Raw genomic sequence first — 25,267 nt, 5'->3', positions numbered from 1 at the left:
AGATGTGGTACATATACTATGGAATATTACTCAGCCCTAAGAAAAGGATGAAATTTTGCCATTTAAGACAACATGGATGGACCTAGAAGGTACCATGCTAAATGAAATAACTCAGACAGATAAAGATAAATAATTCACTTAGATGTAGAATGTAAAAAACAAAGCAAATGAACAAACAAAACAGACCAGAGACAAATTCAGAAAACAAACTAGTGATTTGCAGAGGGGAGATGGTGGAGGGTGGCGTAGAACGGTGAAAAAGGTAATCGGGATTTTTCTTAAAGTTGGTTACTTAGACAATACCTACCTACCATCGCCTTTTTAGGGCCTCAGTTTAATGAAGACTTGTAAAATCAATCTTCCAGATATAATTCTGGTCATGGGTAAATTGCAAAACAGTCAATCTTGGCCTTCTCCCACATTCCTTAAAAAAATCACTCTTTTTTCCACCTGGGACCTATTTACAAGACTGAATAAAGTCCTTTCCACCTGACTGCAATGCAACTGGGAGTCTCTACTAAGAAAAAAATTAGAATTTACATCAACATAGTAAGACCTCATGTATGTGATAAAGATCCTGACCCCTTAGAGATATTCAGATTTCATTAAAGGACCTCCAAACATCAATATCATAAAGTTGCAGAGGGTTGAAGTCAGAACAATGGAATAACTGAAAAGTGGAGTATTTTGTATATAAATAAGTTCTGTGCCCATATCATTGATGTATGGCTGTTTACATCATCTGCATGAAAATATTTTAGCTTTGTGTTAACAAACCATGATGATTTACAATCAAATGGCTATTCAACTTTATTAAGGACCTTATAAAACAGTACATTTAACAAAAGTATGTTTGTTTCCACACAATGCTTTTACATTTTTCTTGCCTTAGTTGTATCTAAAGCTAAGCCAATATCTTCTTCTAAGGCAGTTTGTTAATGGTATGTGTTCTTTAGAAATGAAATCTCTTTGGGCAACATGCAAAATTCAAATATCTATTGGCAATACACTTTTACAAAATATTTATGATGTTTAGAAATAGTAAACCTCAACACCCACAGCTCCAGGGATGGCAGGGAACATACACACAAAATCACGAAGACATTATCAACCAGTCAAGCACATTTTGGCTAATATCCAGTCACTTTAAAATAGCATTGCTTGTATTGGTCAGGAAAAGAGTTTTAAAATATTTATAGATCAAAAGAAAGGGTCAAAGAACGGAGCAAGGAGACCACTAAGTTAGTTAATAGGGCAGCCCTACTTAATTCTCTCTGCTTCCAGCTGTAGGGGGTAATCAATACAATTAAACCCACAGTTTAAAAGCTTTTGTGGAAATTCAAATTGTTACAGAAAATTAGTCAAGGGCTAATTGCTTCCAAGGGAATTCATTAAGTGATATTTGTCAGAAAGGCATCTCTCTAGTGCCTTTTAAATGTGATTTGACCTCAGGGTAAACACATATTCCAATGATACTTTCTTTGCTTAAAAGAAACCAATTTGGGGTACTATCTTCTGAACTTATCCCTTTTGGGGAGGGATAGGCAAAAGTCAAGGAGCACAGCTGCTTTATAAATGTTGCTTAAATATGGTAATCAAAGAAGTCATATCATTTTTTATTTTTGAAAAGGTTAAGAGATTTTATTTTATGTCTTCTAAATGGAATGCCCTTGTATTTTGCATCCATTAGTTTGACTGTATATAACTGAGTTTACATTTCCTTGAAATGACATGTCAGTGTGTGTAAAGTTTATTGGGGTAATTTCTAAATTGAGAGAGAACTTCACATATATCTGTATATGTGGATCTAAGCTCACCTCAACTGGTTCTGCAGGCCAGAACCAACAAAGATCTATTTTAATCTAAGAAACTCAATGGAAAAAAAAGTCAATATAATAAGTCAGACCTGATAAACTCAATTTTGGATCATGAGAAAATTTTATATCCAAAAATACAAGCCATTACAAATCCAGATTTAATTACAGCAGTATCCTTATAAAAAAGGAGGAGTCCATTATTTATGGGCATTATGAATACTTTTCCTATCTAAAGCTATCTAGAGTTACTAAAAATATCTATACTTCATTCATAAAAATTGACCCACTGGATCAAAGTGTTACTTCCCAGTCTAGGCTTTACAAATGTTTCTGGTAACTTGGTCCTGGCAAGTGCCCTTGCTCCTGCTGGCTCCATCATAATCACTGCACCCTATTCCTTGAAACGTTATAAAGAATGATGAGCCTCAAACCTCAGGAATTCCCGAAAGTTGCTATTAAATTAAAAACGGAGTAGCCAAATTCTTTGCAAATGAATTCTTTGATGAGGAAAATTATTTCCAACCTGTATCAAGAAGGGAATTTTTTTTAGGTGCCTAGGGAAGAGTAAAGGTGCTGAGTATATTAGTCAAGGTCACTTGGGAAGACAATTTTGTGGATTCTTCTTCTGAGCTCCTGAGTAGAACCCTCAACTCTAATGTCCTTCAGCTCATACCAATACCAGCTTAGCCATAAGTCTTCCCAAAAGTAGAGCTGGTCTATTCATATATTTATTTGGTTTCAAAGAGCAGGAAGCCTGCAAAGGTAGAGAAGCGCTGATGGTCCCCATGAAGAGCGCCATTGCCCATTCTCAGCCAAACCTCATCCCCTTTGGCCAGCTTCAGTACTGCATGGTTGCTGGATGTGTCCGATTTCCCCTTTGTTTCATAGCTGTAAGGAAAAAAAAGGCACCAGCTACTTAGTCTTTGCAGTAGATAGCCACCTCTTTACCAAAATATGTCCTCCCCTTCTCCCCCAGACTCTCATGCATTTGAAGTCCTGTGACTAAGCTCTCTAAATGGCATGTGAACAGAAATGACATGTACCACTGAAAGGATTGGCCGATACAATTCTCACAAACACCTCTCCTTGCCTCTTCCTCATTATGACTGTGTGGAATGCTAATGACAATGACCAGAATGACCTTGGAAGCAAAGTATTGTAGCCTGAGTTCTTGAAGACTAGGTAGAGGCAAACTCTTTCTCACTTGCCCTGACTGAGAACAACCACTCTGGACTGTTCAATGAGAAGAAAAGGGATTTCTATTATGTTTAAGCCATTGGGTTAATGTTGCAGCAGCTTAGTCTACCCTAACTTATTGGTACTGAAGGAGCATTCTGTTATAAACTAAAGTAAACTAAAATATAAACTAAAATATGTTGCGTTTGCTCATGGTCAGGCAGAGAGCACTGAGGAAACAAATATTGTGGGCTTGAAAACTGTAGATCCATGTTGTGCTGTGGCAAAACATTTAGGAAAACATCTGATAACATGGAAGACAGACCTGTGTCTATCAAGCCTATACACTAAGAAAGGAAGTGACTGGAAAAGCCAAAATTCTCTTTGCTGCTTTTAGTGAGATGTTTCTACAAAAGCTGAGAACTGACATGCTTGAAGCACAGGAAGTAGAAAGGGTGAGTCTAGAAAGTTGAGGTCTAACAGGGCTGGAAAAGCCAAGTGCTTTTATACCAGAAAGAGCAGAGGTAAAATTGATGTTGTCCTATTAAGATCTCTCGTTTAATATGATAGACACAGCCTGTGACATAACCTGATGGATTAAAAATATTGTCTTTCGGGGCGCCTGGGTGGCTCAGTTGGTTAAGCCTCTGACTTCAGCTCGGGTCTTCATCTCACAGTTTGTGAGTTCGAGCCCCACATCAGGCCCTGTGCTGGCAACTCAGGGCCTGGAGCCTGCTTCGGATTCTGTGTCTCCTTCTCTCTTTGCCCTTCCCCTGCTCACACTCTGTCTCTCTCTCCCTCAAAAATAAACATCAAAAAATTAAAAAAAAAATATTGCCTTTCTACCCAAATCTATTGTTTTAGAAGGCCTTGTGGTAGCCACCACTAGTCAAGACAGAAAGGCATTAAGATAAGGAGTCAAGGAAATAACAGATGGAAAAACTATCTGTCAAGAAAAGAATGTTGGGTGTTGTTTACCAACACATGTAACTGACTGGCAGCAAATAGCACAAAAGGCTGCTAAGTGTCTGAGGAAATGATATTACTCAAACCTAGCTTACAAAGGGCTTGGGGTGTTTGACTAAATACTCTTAGCCCTCAAATTTGCACCAGCAGGAATTGGGCTGTGAAAGACCCCAGGGAAAATCTATTCATCTTTTAGATGTAGCCATGGAGACAAATAAATAAGGAAGATCCTCCCAGAGGACAGAATCAGGGACCGAAGAGAAAACAGCCAAGGGACGTCTGAGGAGCTCGGTTGTTTAAGTGTCAAACTCTTGATCTTGGCTTATGTCAGGATCTCAGGGTGAGAGATCAAGCCCTGCATGGGGTTCCTTGCTAGTGTGGAGCCTGCTTGGGATTCTCTCTCTCTCCCACTCTCTCTGCCATTCTCCCATGAGCACAAGCTCTCGAGCCCATGCACCTGCACTCTCTGTCTCTCTGAAAATAAATAAACATTAAAAAAAAAAAACAAAACAATAGCCAAGAGACTGATGTGATGAAAAGAATTGTTCATTCCTAAGACTCAGGGCTTGGAGCTGGTTGCATGAACTACAGTTTAGGCTGTCTTCCTTGGGGATGGAGGTGGGAAGATATATATTCTAAATGTAGGAAGAATTCTATTGAATTCTCTGCCAGAGGGGCAGAGGAGCCTAGCTGTTCACCAGACTCCATTTCCCTGCTTCCAGAGGAGGAGTTCTATGTTTCCTTGCCATCCTTGCATTGGTTGGGGGGAGTTAGGGATGGGGAAGTATGTGTCTCTGTTCTCTGAATAGAATATACGATGCGTAAAAATTTTCACAAGCCTGTTGCTCTTTTCTCCTTCTGACTGTGGCAATGACCATGACCAACGAGAATTTGAAAGTCAGTTTTACAGGCGAACTGCTCTCACCACTCTGTGTCCCTGAAAACCCAGATGGAGCACCTCCCTCCCAACCACCACAAAATCCCTCCTGTACCTTGTCTGCCTTGTCCTTCCCCATCCTAGATCTGGTCAAGCCACACAGAGCTCTACATTGTGTGAGCTACCATATTCTGGGTCTCTATTTTGCAGTAATTTCACCTACTCATCTTTCTCTCTTTTGGTTTTTCAAAGATATCTTTGCACCAGAGGCCAGGCTCCTGAAGAAATGGCATTCCTCCCAAGTTTTCAAAAATGACAGAGGTTAGATAGTAACCACAGTGTTTTTGATAGATAACTCACCACCCACTTAGTTATGGGAAAGATGTTGGTTCTCTGCCTCTTTCTCCCACACTAAGCTTATATCAGAACAAGTTGTAATATTTCTTTTTAAAAGTAATTTTTTTAGGGACGCCCGGGTGGCTCAGTTGGTCAAGCAACTGACTTTGGCTCAGGTCACGATCTCCCGGTTCATGGGTTTGAGCCCTGTATTGGGCTCTGTGCTGACAGCTCAGAGCCTGGAGCCTGCTTCAGATTCTGTGCCTCCCGCTCTCTCTGCTCCTCTCCTATTGGCACTCTGTCTCTCAAAAATGAATAAATGTTAAAAATAGTACTTTTTTTAGGGATGCCTGGGTGGTTCAGTCGGTTAGGTATTGGACTCTTGATTTCAGCTCAGGTCATGATTTCACAGTTCCTGAAATTGAGCCACACAACAGGCTCCACACTGACAGTGTGGAGCCTGTTTGAGATTCTCTCCCTCCCTCTTTCTCTTGACCCCTACCCACCTGTGTGCACACACAATCTCTTTCTCAAAATAAATAAATAAACTTTTTTAAAAAAAAGTAATTTTTTTACAAGGAACTCTAGGATAAATATCAGAGTGGCAGCACAGCCAAAAGAGAGGGGCCTACTCTGCCAGCTAAGGAAGATGGTGGAGAAGACCATCAATAGGGCTAAACTCTGGCAAAAGGGGTGGGAGGATGGGAAAACAGAGGAAAGGGCTGAGAAAGAAGAAAAGAAATTATGAGTTAAGAAAAGAATACAAATGATTAGTTATGGGGAATACTGTTAGTAATTAGCTCAAGGCCTCTTATCAACCTGCTTATTCTCAGGTTTATAAGATTTATTTCTTCCCAAATAGTAATTATAATTGGGCCATATATTGGTATATAGGAGCTCTCAGTAGTGACAAGGCTCATGTCAGGCTCTGTTGATTCCCTGTTGACTCCCTGGCACTTGCCAGCCTTTGAGCAAGCAGTGGTGGCATGGATGAGACTGTGATAGAGATGACCACCCACCTGTACATGCTGAAGACTGTATTGCCATTGTGCATGAGGTACACATATACTTCTTCAACATCCTCGTGCTTCATCATGCTGAAGGTGAAGAAATACACACCTGAAAAAGGCAGGTATTTATCCACATTTATATTAATGTCTTGTACATTGAGGACCGAGACATATGCCACATGACTTCACATTTTTTGTTTATATTCTATATGTCATGTAGGTTCTTCTTGGCCTTTATTTGTATGAGTGTTCCTTTGTCTGTTCTCATCTTCACGGTACTTTAAACTTTTTGAGACCTTCCCAGTGTGTGCACTGTGTGTCCTTAATAAGACTACAAAGTCTTTAAAAGATGGAGTAATTTGGGCTGTATCTCACTCCCTCCTCTTCCCAATAGCGTGCTTACAGTGAAGTATATGCTATTCCCAGGTATAGATCAACTATCATTAGCACCTGCCACAGGACTCATATAGACAAGGCATATAGCCCTGAATGGATGAACGCATGACCTCTGTAGCCTAACAAAATGAGCCAAGTGTAGCATTACAATGGATGAGTAGACCCATCACAGAGATGTTAGCCAAAGATAAGTATTATAGCACAGATAATACTAATAGTTCTGAAGAAATAGTTTTTGTAACTTATCATGTTATTCATTACTCAGCAGCATGACCTTGCTACTAAAAATATGGATCCTTCTCATTTGTAAAGGACGAACATATTTGAAGAGATGTGAGTTTTCTTGTAAGATTCTAGGCCACCTAACAGAAAGGAACTTAATATGGCCTGATACACCCTACATGCCAGCGTAGAAAATACCTTCACTGAAAGATTTAAGAGAATCCAAAAGCAGAGAGGTGAGCAAAAAGGAAAATCTTCCTAACTCCAAATGATGTGGGATTTGAGAGTGTGTTTGGAAAGATGATGAGTACACGTCATCAGGCTCTTATGGATTTCCATGCTACATTTTTAAACTGATGACCTTGTCTTGGCCCATGTGAGCTGCTATAACAAAGTGTCACGGACTAAGGAGCTTACAACAACAGCAATTTATTTCTCACAGTTCTAGAGGCTGCAAGTCAGGGACCAGGGTGCCAGCATGGTCAGGTGAGGGTCTTCTTCCAGGCTACAGACTCCTGATTGCATTCTCACATGGCAGAAGGGGTTAGGGGACTCTGTGGGGCCTCTTTCATAAGGGCACTCATCCCATTCATGACAATTCTACCATTGTGAGGTAATCACCTCCCAGAGACCCTACCTCCTAACACCAATAAGTTGTGCAATAGGTTTTCAATGCCCAAGTTGAATGCCAACCTTCAATGCCCAAGGTTTTCAATGTGAATGAATTTTGGAGGGGCACAATCAGACCATAGCAGCAAGCCTTGTAAGGGAAAACCCCAGAAACATCTTTTTAAAAAAAAAAATAGTACTACACAGTTCTATGTTCCTTATCAAAGGTGCAATTAAGTAAGATAGAAGCTGTAAGGACACCATGTTGAACCACCTGCTTTTGACTCAAGTTGAACCAAGTGAAAAAGTGTGATTATGCTTCATTTAGCACCAGGCTCACATATTCAATATACTCAAAATAAAGGAACTGGTGTAAAACTCAGTCCTATCCATTCACATGCCTAGAGATTGGTTCACAGATGAAAAGGAAAGTCAGATTAGAAGTAGGGGACTCAAACAAAGTAGTTTATGTGTGTTTAGGTTTTTATATTTTACAAAACTTCTTATTAGATACACACACACGCACACCTGTGACAATTTCTAATGCCTCAAGAAGATAAAGCTGGAATCAAAATGACAGGAAACAATATTAGTTTTCCTGAAAAAATAATGACTACTATACAAAATAGATTGCAGAAGCATTTTAGAAAGAGCAGACTAAGAAATTAGATGGGGAATAAATGAAATGCCTAGAGGTGGAAATATAAAAGTGAATACATATTATATCCACATATGGCTTCCTTCTGCAGGGGAAGATACTGAAGATGTGAGGCAATACACTTACAGTACAGTTTTTAGGTCTTTGCATTACTGTAATTGCAAAAATCAGCCTTCTCTGTCTGGTCCCTCCCAAAGCTGAAAAGTATAAAATGGTCATTTTGTAATCTATTGGATGGGTTTTAAAGTGAAAGACCAATGATGGTTGTTACCATTAGAATTGTGCCCAGCCCCAGAGAGTTCTGAAAAAACTACTAAATCTTTTAGCTTCAATTATAGAGCCCTTGAGAGCAGTGGAACCTTTGAGCATATCTAGGTGATTATGGGAATTGCAGCACAGAGAGTGTTTAACAAAATAGTTATAGGAAATTTATAAACCTTCAGAGCAGAAAATCATATAAGAAAGTTTAAAACTGATTGAAGTGTGATGGAAGATTGCTTCTATCGTTTTTATGTCTGTTTCTGAGTTTAACTGGGTAGAAAAAGAAAGGCATTAAAACACTTGCATCAAATTTAACACGGCCATTGCATTTATCAGAATTTTCTTCTTTTCTTTTCTGGATACCATATAGAGAAATAAGGAGAACTGAAAACAAACACCAGAAAGAATCCATCTTCCGTAAAACTAGGAGGCTGAAAAAAAATCCATAAACTTAGATACTTGTAAGTCTGTCGAATGCAACAGACAACAGGCAGAGTCACATGGAGGCAACATGGGGGCTTGGCAGGGAGTTCTGAGGAGGGCCAAGCAGCAGCAGACCTCAGTTCCAGAAAAAGTACCTTCCCTGATGGAGAAGGGTCACTCTGAAGTACAAGTGCTGAAAAGAAGCTCTTATGAGCAGGGCCGAGATGAAGCCGGAGTTATGTTTGGTGGGGGGTAGGCGTGGGGTTGCTAGATAAAGTACAAAACGTGCAGGAAGTGGTCCTGAAGTGGCAGATTTCAGAATCCACCAGCAAAAATAAGGCTCCTAAAGGCAAGAGGACCAGAAGTGCAAGGCTGGTTTCAGAAGTCTTTGAAGACCCAGGGCTGTCAGGGGAGGAAGAGGAAATGTGGCCACACAGAGAAAACACACAGAAGTTCCATCCTGAAAAGAACAGAGTGAATCCCTTGGTGCCAGGAGAGGGGACCATTGAGTTACCAAGCCTGGAAGTATGCTGGGGTCCCTCCCCCTTCCTGAGAAACTACTGCATGTACTGGTCTAGGAAAATCCAACTCATCCAACCATCAGCTAATTTTAGAAAGTAGAAAAGAAGAACAAAAGCTACCAAGAGTGGAAAAATACTCACCAAGAAGAAATGTTGCCATGTAGTGGATGGGAAATGTAACTAAATACTCCAACATGAGTTTAAAATATGTTAATGAAGCAAATCCCTCTATGAAAGAATATGAACAGAATGTAAGAACTCATGGCAGAAATATCCAGACAAGAGAAGGAACTACAAAATGGGACTAAGGGTTAATGTGAAACAGAAAATGTAAAGAAAGTATCACGGAAACAGGACAGAAGAAATTGGAAGAAGCAAAAAGGAAAATCCATCCTCAGATTATGTAATTAAGGACATGCTGACTAGTGATAGAGGAGTGTCTGGGTGGCCCAGTTAGTTAAGTTTTAGACTCTTGGTTTTGGCTCAGGTCAGTCTCACAGTTAATGAGTTTGAGCACCAAACTGGACTCTATGCTGACAGTGCAGAGTCTGCTTGGGATTCCCATTCTCTCTCTCTCTGTCTCTCAAAAATAAATAAACATTAAAAAAAAAAGAATAGTGAGAGAAAAGCAAACAACATGAAATGGAACTAAAGAGCATCAAGAGGTTGGGGCGCCTGGGTGGCTCAGTCGGTTAAGGGTCCGACTTCAGCCAGGTCACAATCTCACGGTCCGTGAGTTTGAGCCCCGCGTCGGACTCTGGGCTGATGATGGCCCAGAGCCTGGAGCCTGCTTCTGATTCTGTGTCTCCCTCTCTCTCTGACCCTCCCCCGTTCATGCTCTGTCTCTGTCTCAAAAATAAATAAACGTTAAAAAAAAAAATTTTTTTTTTAATAAAAAAAAAATTAAAAAAAAAGAGCATCAAGAGGTTAGAGAAAATAAAAGATACAGAAGACAGACTAAGAAAAGTTAAAAATAAAACCAACAGACTATAATTAGAGTCCTGACGAAGTTAACCAGTGGTAGGTCTACTAAGATGCAGGGGGACGGGGTTGGGAGGCTGCTGGTGAGTGGTCAACCCCAAAGGGGAGGAGTATTTTATCATAGACATTGTTTAGAATTGCTGGACTATGATGACAATAAAAATGGAGTTACCTTTTAATCGGTCTTATTATGCTTTAAAAATATCCCATAGGCACTATGCCCACGTATTGCCTGATTCCTAACACAAGTCAGACTGTTCCTGATGCTACCCTACTTGAGTGCAACGATAAGAAAAAATAGTATTTATATCTATATTTAAAAATATAATTCAAAGGAACTTTTCAGGGCAAAAAGAAGGCTTACATCCATGTATTGAAAGGACAGCAGGAAAAGCCCAGAATGATCAGCTTGTGGTGCCCAAAAGTAAGGAAGTTATAGGGGCTGAATGTTGGCTTCCGAATAGGCCCTTGTCCTAAAGTCCCCAGGAGCTGTGAATGGTACCTTATATGGCAACATGGACTTTGCAGGTGTGATTAAATTCAGGATCCTGAGATGGGGAGACTATCCAATTACCCAGGTGGGCCCAAGGTAATCACGCTGTCCTTGAGAGCCCAGGAGGTCAGCATCTGGGAGGAGGGGATGTTGACAGTAGAAGGGAGAAGGAAGCCATGTGGCTCACAGAGAGGGCACGCTGACAGCCTCTCAGGCTTGGAAGAGGCCAGCTAGCAAAGGAAGAAGCATTGCCTCCATCTTAACATCAGCCCAGTCAGACCGATTGTGGACTTCGGGCCTCCAGAGTTACAAGTGAATAATTTTGTGTCATTTTAAGCCACTCAGTTTATGGTAATTCATTAGAGCAGCAATAGGAAACAAATACAGAAGTGCTCAAGAAATTTTAAAAATTTAAATAAAAATTATTTAAAGGATCAGGCCCTCTTCAGGACAGTGGCATGGGAGGATACTGTTATGGCACATTAAACTGTGAGAATTATGATCTTAGGACTTTTAAATGCCCTCTTAGGGATTATTTGCTTCAGTTCAAATAAGAGTTAAAAAACCTTAGTAACCATGGTTATCGTTTTTTTGTAAAGCATCCTCGTCTTTTTGAATTCTAATTCATTTACTGTGAAATCCAACAGAAATCCATATATGGGCGGATTGTTTTCACCAGAATCAAAGAATTCTCAACTCTCTAAGTGTCTTCCTTTCTTTGTTTCCTCTCCCTTCACCCTTTTCTTTCCCTCCTCCCTCCCTTCCTTCCTTCTTTCCTTCCATCCAGATTGCTAGATTGATTAACTCAGTCATTCATTTATTTTTACATCTCACCTGATACTGGGGCCCCGAATCTACCAGTCATGACGTCAAAGAAGTTTCCAATGTTGGTCTCAACGCTGCTGAAGATAATCCCGCTGTTCTGATTGCTGAAGTGAGTTGCCAGAGAAGCCATGAATGCAATCTAAGGAAAGAGTTGGGCAGTTAATAGGAAGTTTACCTTAAAGGAATGAGGTTTTTACAAACATAAGTTTATCTCAACACTCTTTGTACTAGCTAGATTGGAAATAAACAGAGAAAGAATTAAATAAATCACAGTCATTTCTAACATTTTTATGCTATGCAGCCATTAAAATGATATTGTATATCAACAGTTCTCACCATGTGTTTCAAGGAGTATTGAACTTCTAAAGGCTTTTTGAAATATTAAAATCCTAATACCGGGAAAATTTGGATGAAATCTACTTATAGTTATTAAATGCACATGAGCATGTTAAAGGATCTGAGAAGGCCTGCTTCCAGATAACCTTTTAATTCTGCTCACCTATGTTATTTTTTTCCCCAAAATACCTGTGATATTATGATTTATAATAAATACACATTTTTTTTCTTTGTCCTGGCTTCTGGCATAGAGTTCCTGAAACCATCCGAATATTTTAAGTGTTAAGAGAAATCAGGTGGTCTTTTGTGATGTTAATGAGGTGACTTTGGCAAAGCCCCTAGGCAACCTAAAGATGGGGGCTGTTTGCCAGTGAAGCCCCCCACGTGATTAGAAACTTTGGGCCCCTCCTCTCATCCAGGAAGGGCAGAGGGGCTGGAGGTTGAGTTCAATCACTAGGGGCCTGCGATTTAATCAAACATGCCAGTGCAATGAAGACTCCATAAAACTTAAAAGGAAGGGGTTCAGAGAGCTTCCACGTTGGCGAACACGTGAAGGGGCAGGAGAGTGGCCCTCGGTCTCTGAGAGGACACAGAAACTCCCCAAACCTGGCCCGAAGCATCTCTTTCATCTGGCTGTTCCTGAATTATAAAAAGCAGTGACTGAGTAAGTAGAATGTTTCTCTGAGTTCATGCTAGCAAATGAACTGATCCTAAGGAAGGGGTTGTTGGAACCTCTCCTCCATAGCCAGACTGTCAGAAGCAGAGATGACAACCTGAATTTGCGAGTAGCATCTGAAGTGGGGGCGGGGGGCGGGGGCGGGGGCGGGGGCGGTGAGTCTTGCTGGGCTGAGCTTTTAACTTTGGTGCTGTCTCCAAGCAGGTAGTGTCAGAACTGAGTTGCACTGTAGGACACCCCGTTGATGTAGGACAAATATTTGGTGATGTAAGAAAACCCCCCACCCAGGAATTGCACCAGTACTGGCCAGTCACATTTGAAAATCAATGCCAGTGGTGCCTGGGTGGCTCAGTTAAGCAACCAACTTTGGCTCAAGTCATGATGTCTTGTGGTTTGTGAGTTCAAACCCCACATCGGGCTCTCTGCTGTCGGTGCAGAGCCCACTTTGGATCCTCTGTCTGCCTCTCGCTCTCAAAAATAAATAGACATTAAAAACAACAACAACAACAACAACAACAACAAAACCTATTGCCAATCCCCCATCCAAAGGAGTCATTTTAACTGAGTGTGAGTTAGATCAACACATTCTTTAACTTGCTGGGACCACCTGTCTTCATAAAATGAGAGGTTTAAGGGAGGGGGTGAGAGAAGAGAGAGAGTGAATAATTTGAAGTTCTGAAAGACTCAGGGGTCTGCTCTGAAAGCAGGCCTGGGAGAATGAACACGGAAAGGATCTGAACAGTCGGAAAAGACAGCATGAGGGCCCTGGACACAGAGGAAGGGGAAGGTAGGGGTGACACCAGAGGAGGGATTTGGAAATAAGAATGAAGGGGCCTGGAAGTCACCCTTCTTTCCATGCTGCCTGAGGCCAATCGACCCTCCTCTATAAGTCCTCCTGTAAAACATGTGAAGGTATTTCTCCCAATTAGTACATTACAGTTATTTATTTATTTTTTTTAATGATTACTTATTTTTGACACACACAGAGACAGAGGGTGAGTGGGGGAAGGGGAGAGAGAGAGAGGGAGACACAGAATCTGAAGCAGACTCCAGGCTCTGAGCTGTCAACGCAGAGCCCGACGCGGGGCTCAAATCCACAAGCTGTGAGATCACGGCCTGAGCCAAAGTTGGATGCTTAACCAAATGAGCCACCCAGGCACCATGATACATTGTAGTTTTAGGGTGAAATAGCTGATGGAGTAGTTTTATAATTGCCTAAGATAGGCTCCATCAAACTGGCTACGTCAGGGCTCCCTGGCCATTGTGTAACCATCACGGGTTTGGAGTTAGAATTTCTATCTTTAGGAATGTTAATCATCCATCTTATTGGACACCCTTTACCTGGCCAAATGGCATGTGGCTTCTTTGTAAATTTCTGCCAGCACATTGATCCCAGGTTGCTAAAATCAATAAACAGCATTCATTTACAAGTGACAAAACCCCCAAAGCAGTTAGAGAAACACAAAAGACCTCTTGGGTTACAACTTAAAAAACACGAGGCCCAGAAAGTTGATGGAATTTATCTGTGGTCAAACAACTACCAGATATGCCCAAACAAAAGGCAAAGTTTTCCCCCCAATTGATCTTTCAGATTAAAGTCTCTATATTCTGGTTCTTTAAAAGTCTCTCATGCTATAGTATGTTCTCTCAATGACACACAGGCCCCTACCTTTGATGGGTCCACTGCACAATTTTTCATCTTTTTTTTAAAATGTTTATTTATGTTAGAGAGAGAGACAGAGTGCGAGCAGGAAAGGGACAGAGAGAGAGAGGGAGACACAGAATCCGAAGCAGACTCCAGGCTCTGAGCTATCAGCACAGAGCCCCACGTGGGTCTCGAACTCACAAACCTCAAGATCATGACCTGAGCCAAAGTCAGAGCCTTAACTGACTGAGCCACCCGGGCACCCTGTGGATGGTGCACTAGCAATACACATTCAGTGGAAACCGTACTTCAGATTTTGATTTTAGATTTTTTCCCTGAGCTATGAACACGTGGCAGATCCTCTCTTGTGATGCTGGACAGGGGATCAACAACCGATGATACACTTACAGCCATTCTGTACCCACACACTGTTCTGTTTTTTTTTTTTTTACTTGTAGTAGAGTATCCAATAAATTACATGAGATAGTCAACACTTTATTACAAAATAGGCTTTGTGTTACATGATTTTGCCCAACTATAGGCTAATGGAAGTGTTCTAAGCATGTTTAAGGTACGCTAAGCTAAGCTATGATTTTTGGTAGGTTAGGGATATTAAGTGCATTTTTTAAAAGCAGAGTCCAACATGGGACTTGAATTCACAACCCTGAGATCAAGACCTGAGATCAAGACCTGAGCTGAGATCAAGAGTCAGACCCTTAACTGACTGAGTCACCCAGGCACCGATTAAATGCACTTTTGACTTACCATGTTTCAACTTAAAATGGGTTTATCTGACATAACTGTTAGAAATAAGCCCGTTGACTCAATCAAAGGAGGGATGTGGAGACTCAGAGCACAGTGAAGCGAAGCTTTATTCAATGTTCTTGCAAGAGCAGGTGTCTGATAGATAGGCAGGCACCCTTGGGGCAGTTACAGCAGGCAATTTATCTCCTAGCGTGCAAGTCCCTTCCCTGGTTCCTCATTGGCTGAGCACTACAGAGGTTACACCCTCCCCTGGACGTCACCTATGCCCATGTAGGGCAAGGAGTAGTCTGATTGGAACAAACTATATTCCCTGAGGTGATGCAGGAACTTTCAGTCCCTCCTCCCTTTATTCTTTAGAGCTTATGGCAAAGCCCATGAAAATAAACCGGTGAAAAGGAGAGGGGAAGTGAAGTGTCTAAGGGTTTGGAACTCCATTGTTGGGGGTGGGGGAGGGTCGTACATATTTCCAATAGGTTGTAAATCTGCTGTTAATTAGACAGCATAGTTTTTATTTGGTATTTCTGAAAATGAATCATCTCCCTTACTTCTCGTAGTAACCCCATCATAAGTTGAGGAAGACCTGTATTTTATTTTAACCACAGTCATATTTCATATCAGCCAAAAACAACTTTAGTAAAAACTGTTTTCAATGTTGATAGGAATCCCTTGGAAAAATCGATTTAAAAAATATCAGCCAGAAAATAAATAAATACCCAAGATTTAGTCATTTTCTTGGTGACATAATCTTACATTTGCAAATTTTAGATGTTATTGGCAACTAGAATTTTGAACATCACTTAAAAGAGAAATAAACAGACAAATGAGCACTTAAGCTTAGGATAAAATATCCAATTATAGCCTCATAAATAGATTCAAACACTTTAAACTGAAATGAATATCATCAAGTCTAATCTAATCTAGGGTGGATCACTTAAAAATAAAATGTCTCTACTGATAAAGAAGATTGAAAAATTTAAATAAAAACTGTGCCACAAGGTCTTGAGTTGATAGAGAATACTTACATATTAGTATCCATATATGTGATTTGAATTGATAAATGTAACAAAATTAATAAATAAGATATTGTAAGTAGACATTTGACCATTCTATTTATACATCTAAACATTTGTATATTTGAATTGCCAAAAAACCTTTTTTATTTAACACATCTTCTGATTTGGAAAATGGGAGATTAGTTGATACTCAGGGCTGCCCATGGATTTGGTCCATGAAGGTTGTTGAATTTCAACCTTAAATGCCTTCCTAAGAATGATTTCAAAATGCTCTTTGAACAACACAGGCTGCCTGAGGGGGGCAGGGGCGGGGAGGGATAGGAGGCGTTGAGTAAAGCCAGAGGCATACTGGCCATTGGCCATTGGTTGAGGGCTTGTCTTAAGAAGTACTCAGGCCTTCTGAGTACTCAGGGCAGTTTGAAAGTCACACAGAGATGTGCGCAAGGAGATTTACCTGCAGTTCCGGGGGAATCCCTGGGTAGCCCTTCTCTCCTTTGGGGCCATGCTGCCCCCGTTCCCCTCGTGGACCCAGGTCACCTTTGTCTCCTTTCTCACCTTTGGCCCCTTCATGGCCAGTGGCTCCATTATTGCCATTGTTCCCATGGTTTCCTGAAATTACAAGCAGACATCATCACAAGAGAAAGCCTCCATCACTCACACCCACCTTCTATTTTTATACAAATGCAGACCCTTTCTTCATAAAGGTTCAATCTCAGTTGTAAAAGAAGACCATTTGAAAGCAATCCTGAACACAGCCAAGGGGTCATCATCAAATCGGATTTCTTCCACATGGGACACTGAAGACAGCCTTCTTAGGTATCAAGTCTCCAGAGCCTGTTTTTCTCATAAAGCAGGAATTGGATGAAGAATTTATGAAGACTGATTATCAAAGTATCATTTATAATAGCAAAGATCAGAAACCACTTAAGTGTCCACCAATACTGGAAGAGCTAAATAAAAAAAAAAAAATACATCCAATAAATAAGGCTATATAGTCACAGAAAAAGAATGCTAAAGAAAAATATTTAATAATATTTAATAATATTCAGACACTTTAAGATTAAAAGGTTATGAATCAATAGAGATAGAATGATGTTAGGTATAAATAATATTTATCTATTACATAAAAATATTTCACGTTTTTTTTCCCTGAATGGATGGAACATGACTGGCTTTTGTATCATGCCATGTATCTTTTTTTGTCTCTTTGCATTTTTCTACAAAGGACACATACCACTTTTACAACTGAGGGAATGTAAAATCATTGCTAAAATTTTTAACAATAATTTTGAAAGCAAGACTTGGATAATGATTTCAACTCTTTGCCACTAAGAGACAATTCCTACTAGTCTTCCTTTATTTTATACTTGTTAAATTTTACACACTTTTGCTGATTATTTTCTTTTTTCTTTTTTTATTTTTTTATATATGAAATTTATTGACAAATTGGTTTCCATACAACACCTAGTGCTCATCCCAAAAGGTGCCCTCCTCAATACCCATCACCCACCCTCTCCTCCCTCCCACCCCCCATCAACCCTCAGTTTGTTCTCAGTTTTTAACAGTTTCTTATGCTTTGGCTCTCTCCCACTCTAACCTTTTTTTTTTTTCCTTCCCCTCCCCCATGGGTTCCTGTTAAGTTTTTTTGCTGATTATTTTCCATGCTACCTTTGGTCAGTTATTATGCCAGGCTTGCAATCCTTCCAGATAAACAAACTTTGGCCGTATTTACAAGTCAGTGGACTAACAAAGCCATTCTGATTGGGAAATATTTGGCCAAGGCCAGCCTGTTCTGTAACCTCGGAAGAGTTTAGCCCTCAGAATACTTTAGAGGAGTCTGAATATTCTCTATCCACAATTACTGCATCTGCTGGCTGCTACCATTGACATCCCATGACATAGATTCCAAGACAGTAATCATAGTTTAAAGTCTAACAGAATGTTTTCTCATTTTAGATTTGGTTTCATAAGAGAAGCCACTCAAAAGTACATAAAAAAATTAAACCTCAGTTGATAAATGTTAATATCAATGAGGGTAAGTTAGAGGAGAGCAAGCGGACTTCTGTCAAACACTGAGAAAAAGTCCTAGCCCAGGAAGGGGTAGGGGAAGAGGAAAATAATCCTCAGATGGATCTGGGAGCCTAAAGAATCTAGGCTACCCTTTCCTTGGCTGACCCCAGATACTAGCCAGTTCTCAGAAGCTCTGTGCCTGGGGCACACTCAGTAAAGTAGGATGGCTGAATGGAGCCCAACAGCATTTCCCATGCCACTATGTGGTACCGGAGCCCAAAATGTTCCCATGAGCCCAAGAGAGGCATGAAAGTCAACCAAGAACTGAACATGGACAGACTCTGAGGCTCAGGGAAGAAAAACTTAGCTGGACATAGAATCAGATAGAAGGATGCGTGGCTCAGCGAATGGTACTGTGGAGATGGCTCTAACCAGACCGACAGGCGCGCATCCCCTCCGCACCTTCACTTCGGAAGTTCCCTGAAAGTTAGCACATGGTTGCATGAAGCACGTTGTGGCAGAAACACTGAAACAAGAGTATGTCCAAATAAGATCGCATAGTTCTGTACTCCATGCTGGTGAGGAACCCCCGCTCCCGATGAATCTGGTGCCCCAGAGCTCTTCACACCTTTGGGATTCTGCAAGCGGGATGAAAAATAAATTCTATGGATTTGATAGTATATTGTTCCACCTAATTGGCTTAATAAATCCAGGGCTCTCCCAAACTCTCTTTTGGATTTCCACGCACGCTGTTCGGACCACACGCAAGTGAACCCAAATTATTTAGATTCACCTTGACTCCTATTTTGGCACAGTGCACAATTAGACTGGCAACAGTGCCCTGTCTTTCTCATCCTTACCTGGAATGCCAGGGGGGCCGGGCGGTCCAGGGGGGCCTTGGTAGCCTCGGAAACTGTACTCTCCGTGGCAACATTTGCTGCAGTCCGGGGGCAGTCCTCCGGTTTGTGGAGACTTTAAAAAGATACAGAGAAAAGTTTCAGAGAATGGCACTTGGGAGTAATTAGGATTTGTGAATTTCCTCTGGTCTCAGCCCTTGGGTAAGTTAAACTCCAAACACCCTACAACAACATCAGAAAAGATGGTGTGGCATGGGAACTGGAATGGCAGGGTAGCTGAAGGGAGCTGATGACTCAAAGGACAAGGAAGCCAGCGGGTCAAAAGAAAGGCATGCTTTCTGGAAGGAGTGTGGTGTTGGCAGGGAGTGGGGCAGGATTTCTGGGAAGACTGTCCTGAGGCTACCAGTGACAGCAAAAGAGGAGACCCCTTCAGAGTGGATGTGAAGGCACCCCTCTCTTTCCCCGCTGCCAGCACCCTCACATGTAGCTTGTTTGAGTAGATGACTCTCAAATGATAAGAATTATATTACCAACTTCAAAGATGGTTATTAAGACTTTCTATATTCATGATACTGGGGTAAGGGTTCTTAGAAATTTTGAATTGTAATGCTACCTTTTCAGCCACCGCACACTTAAATTGCCCTAGGAAATTAAGGAAACAAAACGTTCATTAGTCCTGTAAATTTGTATTATCTACATCTTGAAACAACTTTAACTCCCTCTGAATAGGTGTTCAACTAAGGGGCACCTGGGTGGCTCAGTTGGTTAAGCATCTGACTTAGGTTCAGGTCTGATCTCATGTTTGCTGAGTTCAAGCCCAGCATCAGCTTGCTGCTATCAGCATTTGGATCCTCTGTTCCCTTTTCTCTACCCTCCCCTGCTAGTGCTCTCTCTCTCTCTCAAAAAAAAAAAAAAAAAAAGATAATAAGTATTTAACTTCATGTTCTGTTTCATATTTCACTTCAAAATTTTAAATGATTTTCACATCGTTCAAGCCAATATTCAATGAGTACTTAATGGGCACCCAATGTATTCAAATATGACAGTGAGTGGACTTGCTTATTTATTTAAAGAAAAATCTCTAGGGGCGCCTGGGTGGCTCAGTCGGTTAAGCGTCCGACTTCGGCTCAGGTCATGATCTCCCAGTTTGTGGGCTCGAGCCCCGCGTCGGGCTCTGTGCTGACAGCTGGGAGCCTGGAGCCTGCTGCTGATTCTGTGTCTCCCTCTCTCTCTGCCCCTCCCCTGCTCACGCTCTCTCTCTCTCTGTCTCTCAAAAATAAATAAATGTAAAAAAAAAAAAAAATTTAAAGAAAAATCTCTAAACTCTATGCTTAAGGTAAAGGAGCTATAGCTCTAGCGGGAGAGTTAGATTTGCTTATAAGACTTAGTGTGTCATTAAATTGGTAATTTGTTTTTTAATTATATCATGCAGAATAGTCGTGGAAACTTTCCTAGACATGAGTCTAGGTCTTTTGAAATGAGTCAATGGTCTTTTGAAAACAGCACATTGTTTCTAAAGGATTCATTAGAAAAGGAAGAGAGGGAGAAAAAGAGGGGGGTGGGGGAAAGGAAGGTTTTAAAATTCACGTTTTCTCTATCACTAGAAATCCAAGCAGAAAAGTGAGTCAAGGCTTTGCATTGCTGCACATTTGACTTTGCTTTTTTTCTTTTCTTTCTTTTTCTTTTTTTTTAAAATCAAAAATGGTCTTGGACTCTTTCCTCACTCCCTCATTCCTTTTTCCTAAAGCCTTCCACCAAGTCATTCAGGGAAAATGCAAAACAGCCAGCCCAAGCATTCTCTTGCATCAGCTCAGAGCTCCAGTCTCAAGTGATCAGGGACCACAATTTGAAGCTAACCCCTGTCTCGTCTTCTGTCCCCCAGACTCCACACTGGCCAGATTTGGGAGTCTGTAAAAACCTTTTGTAAAACTGGTGAAGGAAACAAAAATCAGCTAAAGGAGGTGGTCTGAGACGGGCAAGTTCAGACGCTTGGAAATCCAGACACCACAGCACCGCCCCACCTTCCAATCCAAGGATGCAATGTGAGAAGTAAGTATTCCATAATTTCCTGGTATGATTTTGCTCATGTGAAATACAGCTTTTTAAGTTCCAAGAAATCCAAGGCTCTGCCAATAATGGGCTTTGGGGAAGAAGAAGGGAGGGGAAAGGAGGGAAAATCCTGACATGGACCCATTAAAGAACAGAATTGAGTCACTGAGATGTTAGGAATGTTAGGAAGATGGCTGTACTGGAACCAGAACTCCCATCTCAGTTCTGTGTGGCTTTAGTGATGTCACTGCCCGCCCTCCCACCCCCCTCCCGCCAGGCATCGTTTTTCTTGTCTACTAAATTAGGGCACTGGGTAACATGGTCATGAAGTTTCTTTCCAGCTCTAAGAGCAAGCAAAGATACTAAGGTCTTTTCCAAACCCTCCAATAATGGCTTAGAAAGATTTTATTCTTTTTTTTAATTAATTTTTGTAAATGTTTATTTATTTTTGAGAGAGAGAGAGAGAGAGAGAGAGAGTGAGTGGGAAAGGGAAGGGGCAGAGAGAGAGAGAGAGACACAGAATCCGAAGCAGGCTCCAGGCTCTGAGCTGTTTTTGGCACAGAGTCCAACACGGGGCTTGAACCCATGAACTGTGAAATCATGACCTGAACTGAAGTCGGATGCTAAACCGACTGAGCCACCCAGGTGCTCCAGAAAGATTTTATTCTTAAAGTTGAGTGTCTGGGTGTGAGAAGTTAGCTCCAGGAGTTAGGACTGCTCAGTATCAGAGCTCACTAGGACTGGGGTGTGTGCCCAAGCTACTTGGGAGTGCCTTGAGAGCAGAGAGCTGCCACCCCAACAGGGTCTTCTGGTTTCTACTAGCTGGGCATCTCCTGAGAGTCCTTCACAACATGTTCCTCTGGCCTGGTCTTTCAAAATTCAATCCAGTGGAATAGTGCTTGTGAGCCTTTGAGGGACTCTTCGACCAAGCTGGATGGGATGTGTTCACTCAGAGGTTATCACCTAGGTAAGGGAGAATTACATACTGGGGAGTCACTACTTATCTCTCTCTTACCATCTCTCCTAGTCAGGTCCAACTGGAAAGCCAAAGACACAAAACTGAGCACCATGGGAGGAGGTAGGTGTCTCTAAGACAAGTTCTGTACGTTTTATAGAAGACGGTGATGGGGCAGCTACTCAGATTTGAGCTCTGCTCTTAGTGAGTGACTTCTCAGAAAGAAAGCCCACAGCTCCTTCTTTACTGGAAGAAAGAGGGAAGAGAAAGGAGGAGGGAGGTGGAAAGAAGGGGAGAAAGCATCCATGAGAGGGAGGGGAGATTGATAAAGGTGACTGACTAAGAACTGCAGAGAAGAAACTGCCAGGAAAAGAAAGACCAAGTCTACTCTCCCCTGATCTCTGCACACTCTACCCACCACAGAGCCCATGGCCAGAGTCCTCTTTCTAGAACACACACCAGATCACCTCACTGCCCTGCTGTGAACAAACACAACTTTCGATGGCAGACTAAGGTCTGAGCTCCTTAACCGGCTAACAGAATCTTCCGGGCTGGCACTAAGATCATCCCGCTTTCCGCCCACAGCTCAGGAGCTCCAGCCACACTCATTCCTCCCAGGCTTTGCTGTCTCACATACTTTTAAATTGTATTTCTTGTATGGATAACCATCCTTTTTGTCTCACCTTTGAGATCCAACTCAGCGGCCACCACCACTCTGACACTTTCTCCCCAAATGCCTTATTTGCAGAGATTTTGTTTATCATATGGTGTTCAATTATCTGTTCATTTATCCCTCAGAGAGCCCTGCAGAACTGTCTGGACATAGGCTTGGACATATTTATTCCTATCGTAAAGCTTGGCGCATAGTAGGGGCCCAGGAAATCATTGGTGGGAGAATGAATGAAGAAAAAGAAAAAAGAAAAGAGGTGGGGGACATAGGGAAGAAGGGGAACACAGTAAAACCTGAAATGCAGTATGAGTCTCCATACCCATTGGCAGGCACGTCATTATTGAAGATCTCCAGAATATCAGTGATTCTAAATCTCCTCAGTGTCTCCTATTAGATTGTCTGTCTGTCTGTCTGTCTGTCTGTCTGTCTGTCTGTTGGTTGGTTTTGAAAATACATCTGGAGCCCAGGAGGGTTCAAAAGCCCCTCTGACTTCAAAAAAAAAAAAACCAGAAAGTGACTTTTTATCCTCTTGCATCTGACTCCAGCCTGCTGGCTGCCTCCCGCCAGAAGGTAGGGCAAAGTAGAAATGTAATTTGGATTCCAGTGGTCTTCTGGGTGTTGGTTGCCAAGAAATAACAACAAACGATAGCCTACATCTGCCTTCTGCTGCGTCTGGGGGCTCACACAGCGAAGGCCAGGAAGGGCCCAGCAAAGATCCCATCCACTGAAATGGAAAGGCCAGGTCAAGGCTTGGACAAAAATGAAAATATCTTCACCACAAAGGAAATACAAAGTAGCATTAGTCACCCCCTGGCCAAAAGATTGTCAGATGGGGCAGGGCCTGAGTGGCTCAATAAGTAGAGTGTGTGACTCTTGATCTTGGGGTTGTGAGTTCGAGCCCCACATTGGATGTAGGTTACGTAAAAAAAGAAAAAGGATCGTCAAATGAAAGGACAATCTCTAAAAGTGGCCTTTGAAAATAAGATTGTATTTGGAAGTTCTTTCTTTTGTGACTCCTTACAGAAACAATTTTTTCTTGACACAGCCTCATGGAACAGTCTGGGATTCTGCATTGTGCTGTTGAGTTAGAAGTCCCAAGTTAGGGGCACCTGGGTGGCTCAGTTGAGCGTCCGACTTGGGCTCGGGTCTTGATCTCACAGTTTGTGAGTTCGAGCCCCATATTGGGCTCTGTGTAGACAGTTTGGAGCCTGGAGCCTGCTTCGGATTCTGTGTCTCCCTCTCTCTCTGCCCCTCCCCTGCTCACACACTCTCTCTGTCAAAAATAATAAATAAAAGTTAAAAAAAAAAGTTCAACCCTGATTTAAAAAAAAAAAAAAAAAAAAGAAGAAGAAGTCCCAAGTTAGCCCCAGATCTATAGCTGATCATGTGTGGAATTTCAGGCTGATCATATCTCCAGCCTCAACCCAGACTTTTCAGTCTGTGATAGGACGGGTTTAGATTTCAACTGCATGAACCTTTTCAGGGACTATTTAATGCAAAGACACAGTCAATTGTTGTTGTAAAATCTCTTTGTTCAAAGTTCCTATCATTTGAAGTAACTCTTATTGTCCCCCTCATCTGATTTCAACATACTAGATGTGGAGAAGGTAAGCCAATATCCATTTTGTCCAGTTCTTAATGTTTTAATTAAATGGGATTTCACCAATTGACAATTCACTACACTGAAACCTTACCTCACTCCTGTACTACCCCCAAAAGAGTTAAAGATGTTTCCTTGGATGCCGAGTTTACACCCAGGGAAATAAATCAAGTTCTTTGTGATTATCAGGCATTAAATCACACAATGAAGTTTGGCTTTTTTGGACACATGTAGTCTTTTTTGTTCGAACTCTTTGGTTCACAGGCTGAACAGAGAGGCTTAGCAACCCAGACTGCCATAAATCAAATAAACAGGCCTGGCATGAAATGTCACAGTCAACTAACACATCAAAGTGGAAAACTCAAAGGGCAGCCTCTCCCTGCTGGGAAGGATTAAGAAAATCCAACTCTCTTAGGATCTGCAAAAGATCCGTCTATCTGCATAGGTCAGCACTACTTTGCACACTAAGAGAGCAGGAAAGAAACTAAGTCACAGCACAGCAGGGAGCCCGCCGCTCCGTTCTCCTTTCTCCTGGGGGACACTCTGTCTCCGCACATCCTCTGCTGATTTTCTAACGGAGACCACAGTCCCCCTGGTCCCCCAGAGCAACCCAGAAAGACACCCACAAGCAGTCTAGCAAACTTCTAGAAAGCACTGATCCTAAGAATCCTAGCTGAAACAAGAACAACAGCCAAACTCATTAAGCTTTCACAGTAACCCCTTAGAAGAGAATTCCGAGTACCTGGCCCCAGAATGGGGTGATCTGGGCTAGGTCATCTACCTCAGGGTGCGGTAGCTCATCCGGTCTCAGGGATTTTAGGTCTGCAGAAGTGTTATTATCCACAGTCCCAGTATTAGGATGGCTCCGCTCTCTCACTTTCTCCCTCCGGGAGCCGCTACGGCCAGTCTGCTGGTGGCTTTGCACTATTCTCGCCACCACTTTCTTAGCTCTTCCGCTCACCTCCATGTATTCATCTTGACAGAGGCAAAACGGGAGGAAAAGCAAAGCCAGCAGGTGCCAACAGACGAGCTGCCTCCCGCGCATGATTGTCAACAGAGCCCCAGAGCCTCCCGGAGAAGACGGGCGAGGCTCCTCGGGCAGATGCCAGGGCTGGAGATG

General features: G+C 41.9%; 1 protein-coding gene and 1 long non-coding RNA gene across 4 annotated transcripts; one reads left to right on the top strand and one right to left on the bottom strand.

The window, feature by feature from the left end:
* Window positions 1-797: 797 nt before the first annotated feature.
* On the bottom strand, window positions 798-25,245 carry C1QTNF3 (C1q and TNF related 3). Of its 3 annotated transcripts, none has more exons than XM_003981468.5 (6): window positions 25,109-25,245; window positions 18,877-18,988; window positions 16,461-16,615; window positions 11,581-11,710; window positions 6,192-6,291; window positions 798-2,705 (listed from the first exon to the last, which is right to left on the bottom strand). In XM_003981468.5, the coding sequence occupies exons 1-6, from the start codon at window positions 25,190-25,192 to the stop codon at window positions 2,546-2,548; spliced, it is 741 nt and encodes a 246-aa protein (XP_003981517.1). In that variant the 5' UTR covers window positions 25,193-25,245; the 3' UTR covers window positions 798-2,545. The 3 variants fall into 3 exon arrangements, with proteins under 3 accessions (XP_003981517.1, XP_003981518.1, XP_006928124.1); XM_003981469.5 differs by having other exon boundaries at window positions 24,890-25,192; XM_006928062.4 differs by having other exon boundaries at window positions 24,929-25,192.
* LOC102901355 lies at window positions 20,670-25,267 on the top strand. The gene is made up of 3 exons (XR_002145744.3): window positions 20,670-20,922; window positions 21,950-22,000; window positions 25,131-25,267. It is a non-coding gene; the product is annotated as an uncharacterized LOC102901355 (long non-coding RNA).

This window comes from Felis catus, chromosome A1 (assembly GCF_018350175.1).
Source record: "Felis catus isolate Fca126 chromosome A1, F.catus_Fca126_mat1.0, whole genome shotgun sequence".
NCBI classification, from domain to species: Eukaryota; Metazoa; Chordata; class Mammalia; order Carnivora; family Felidae; genus Felis; species Felis catus.
Note: the sequence above shows the minus strand (reverse complement) of the source record. Positions and strands in the feature narration are given on the sequence as shown.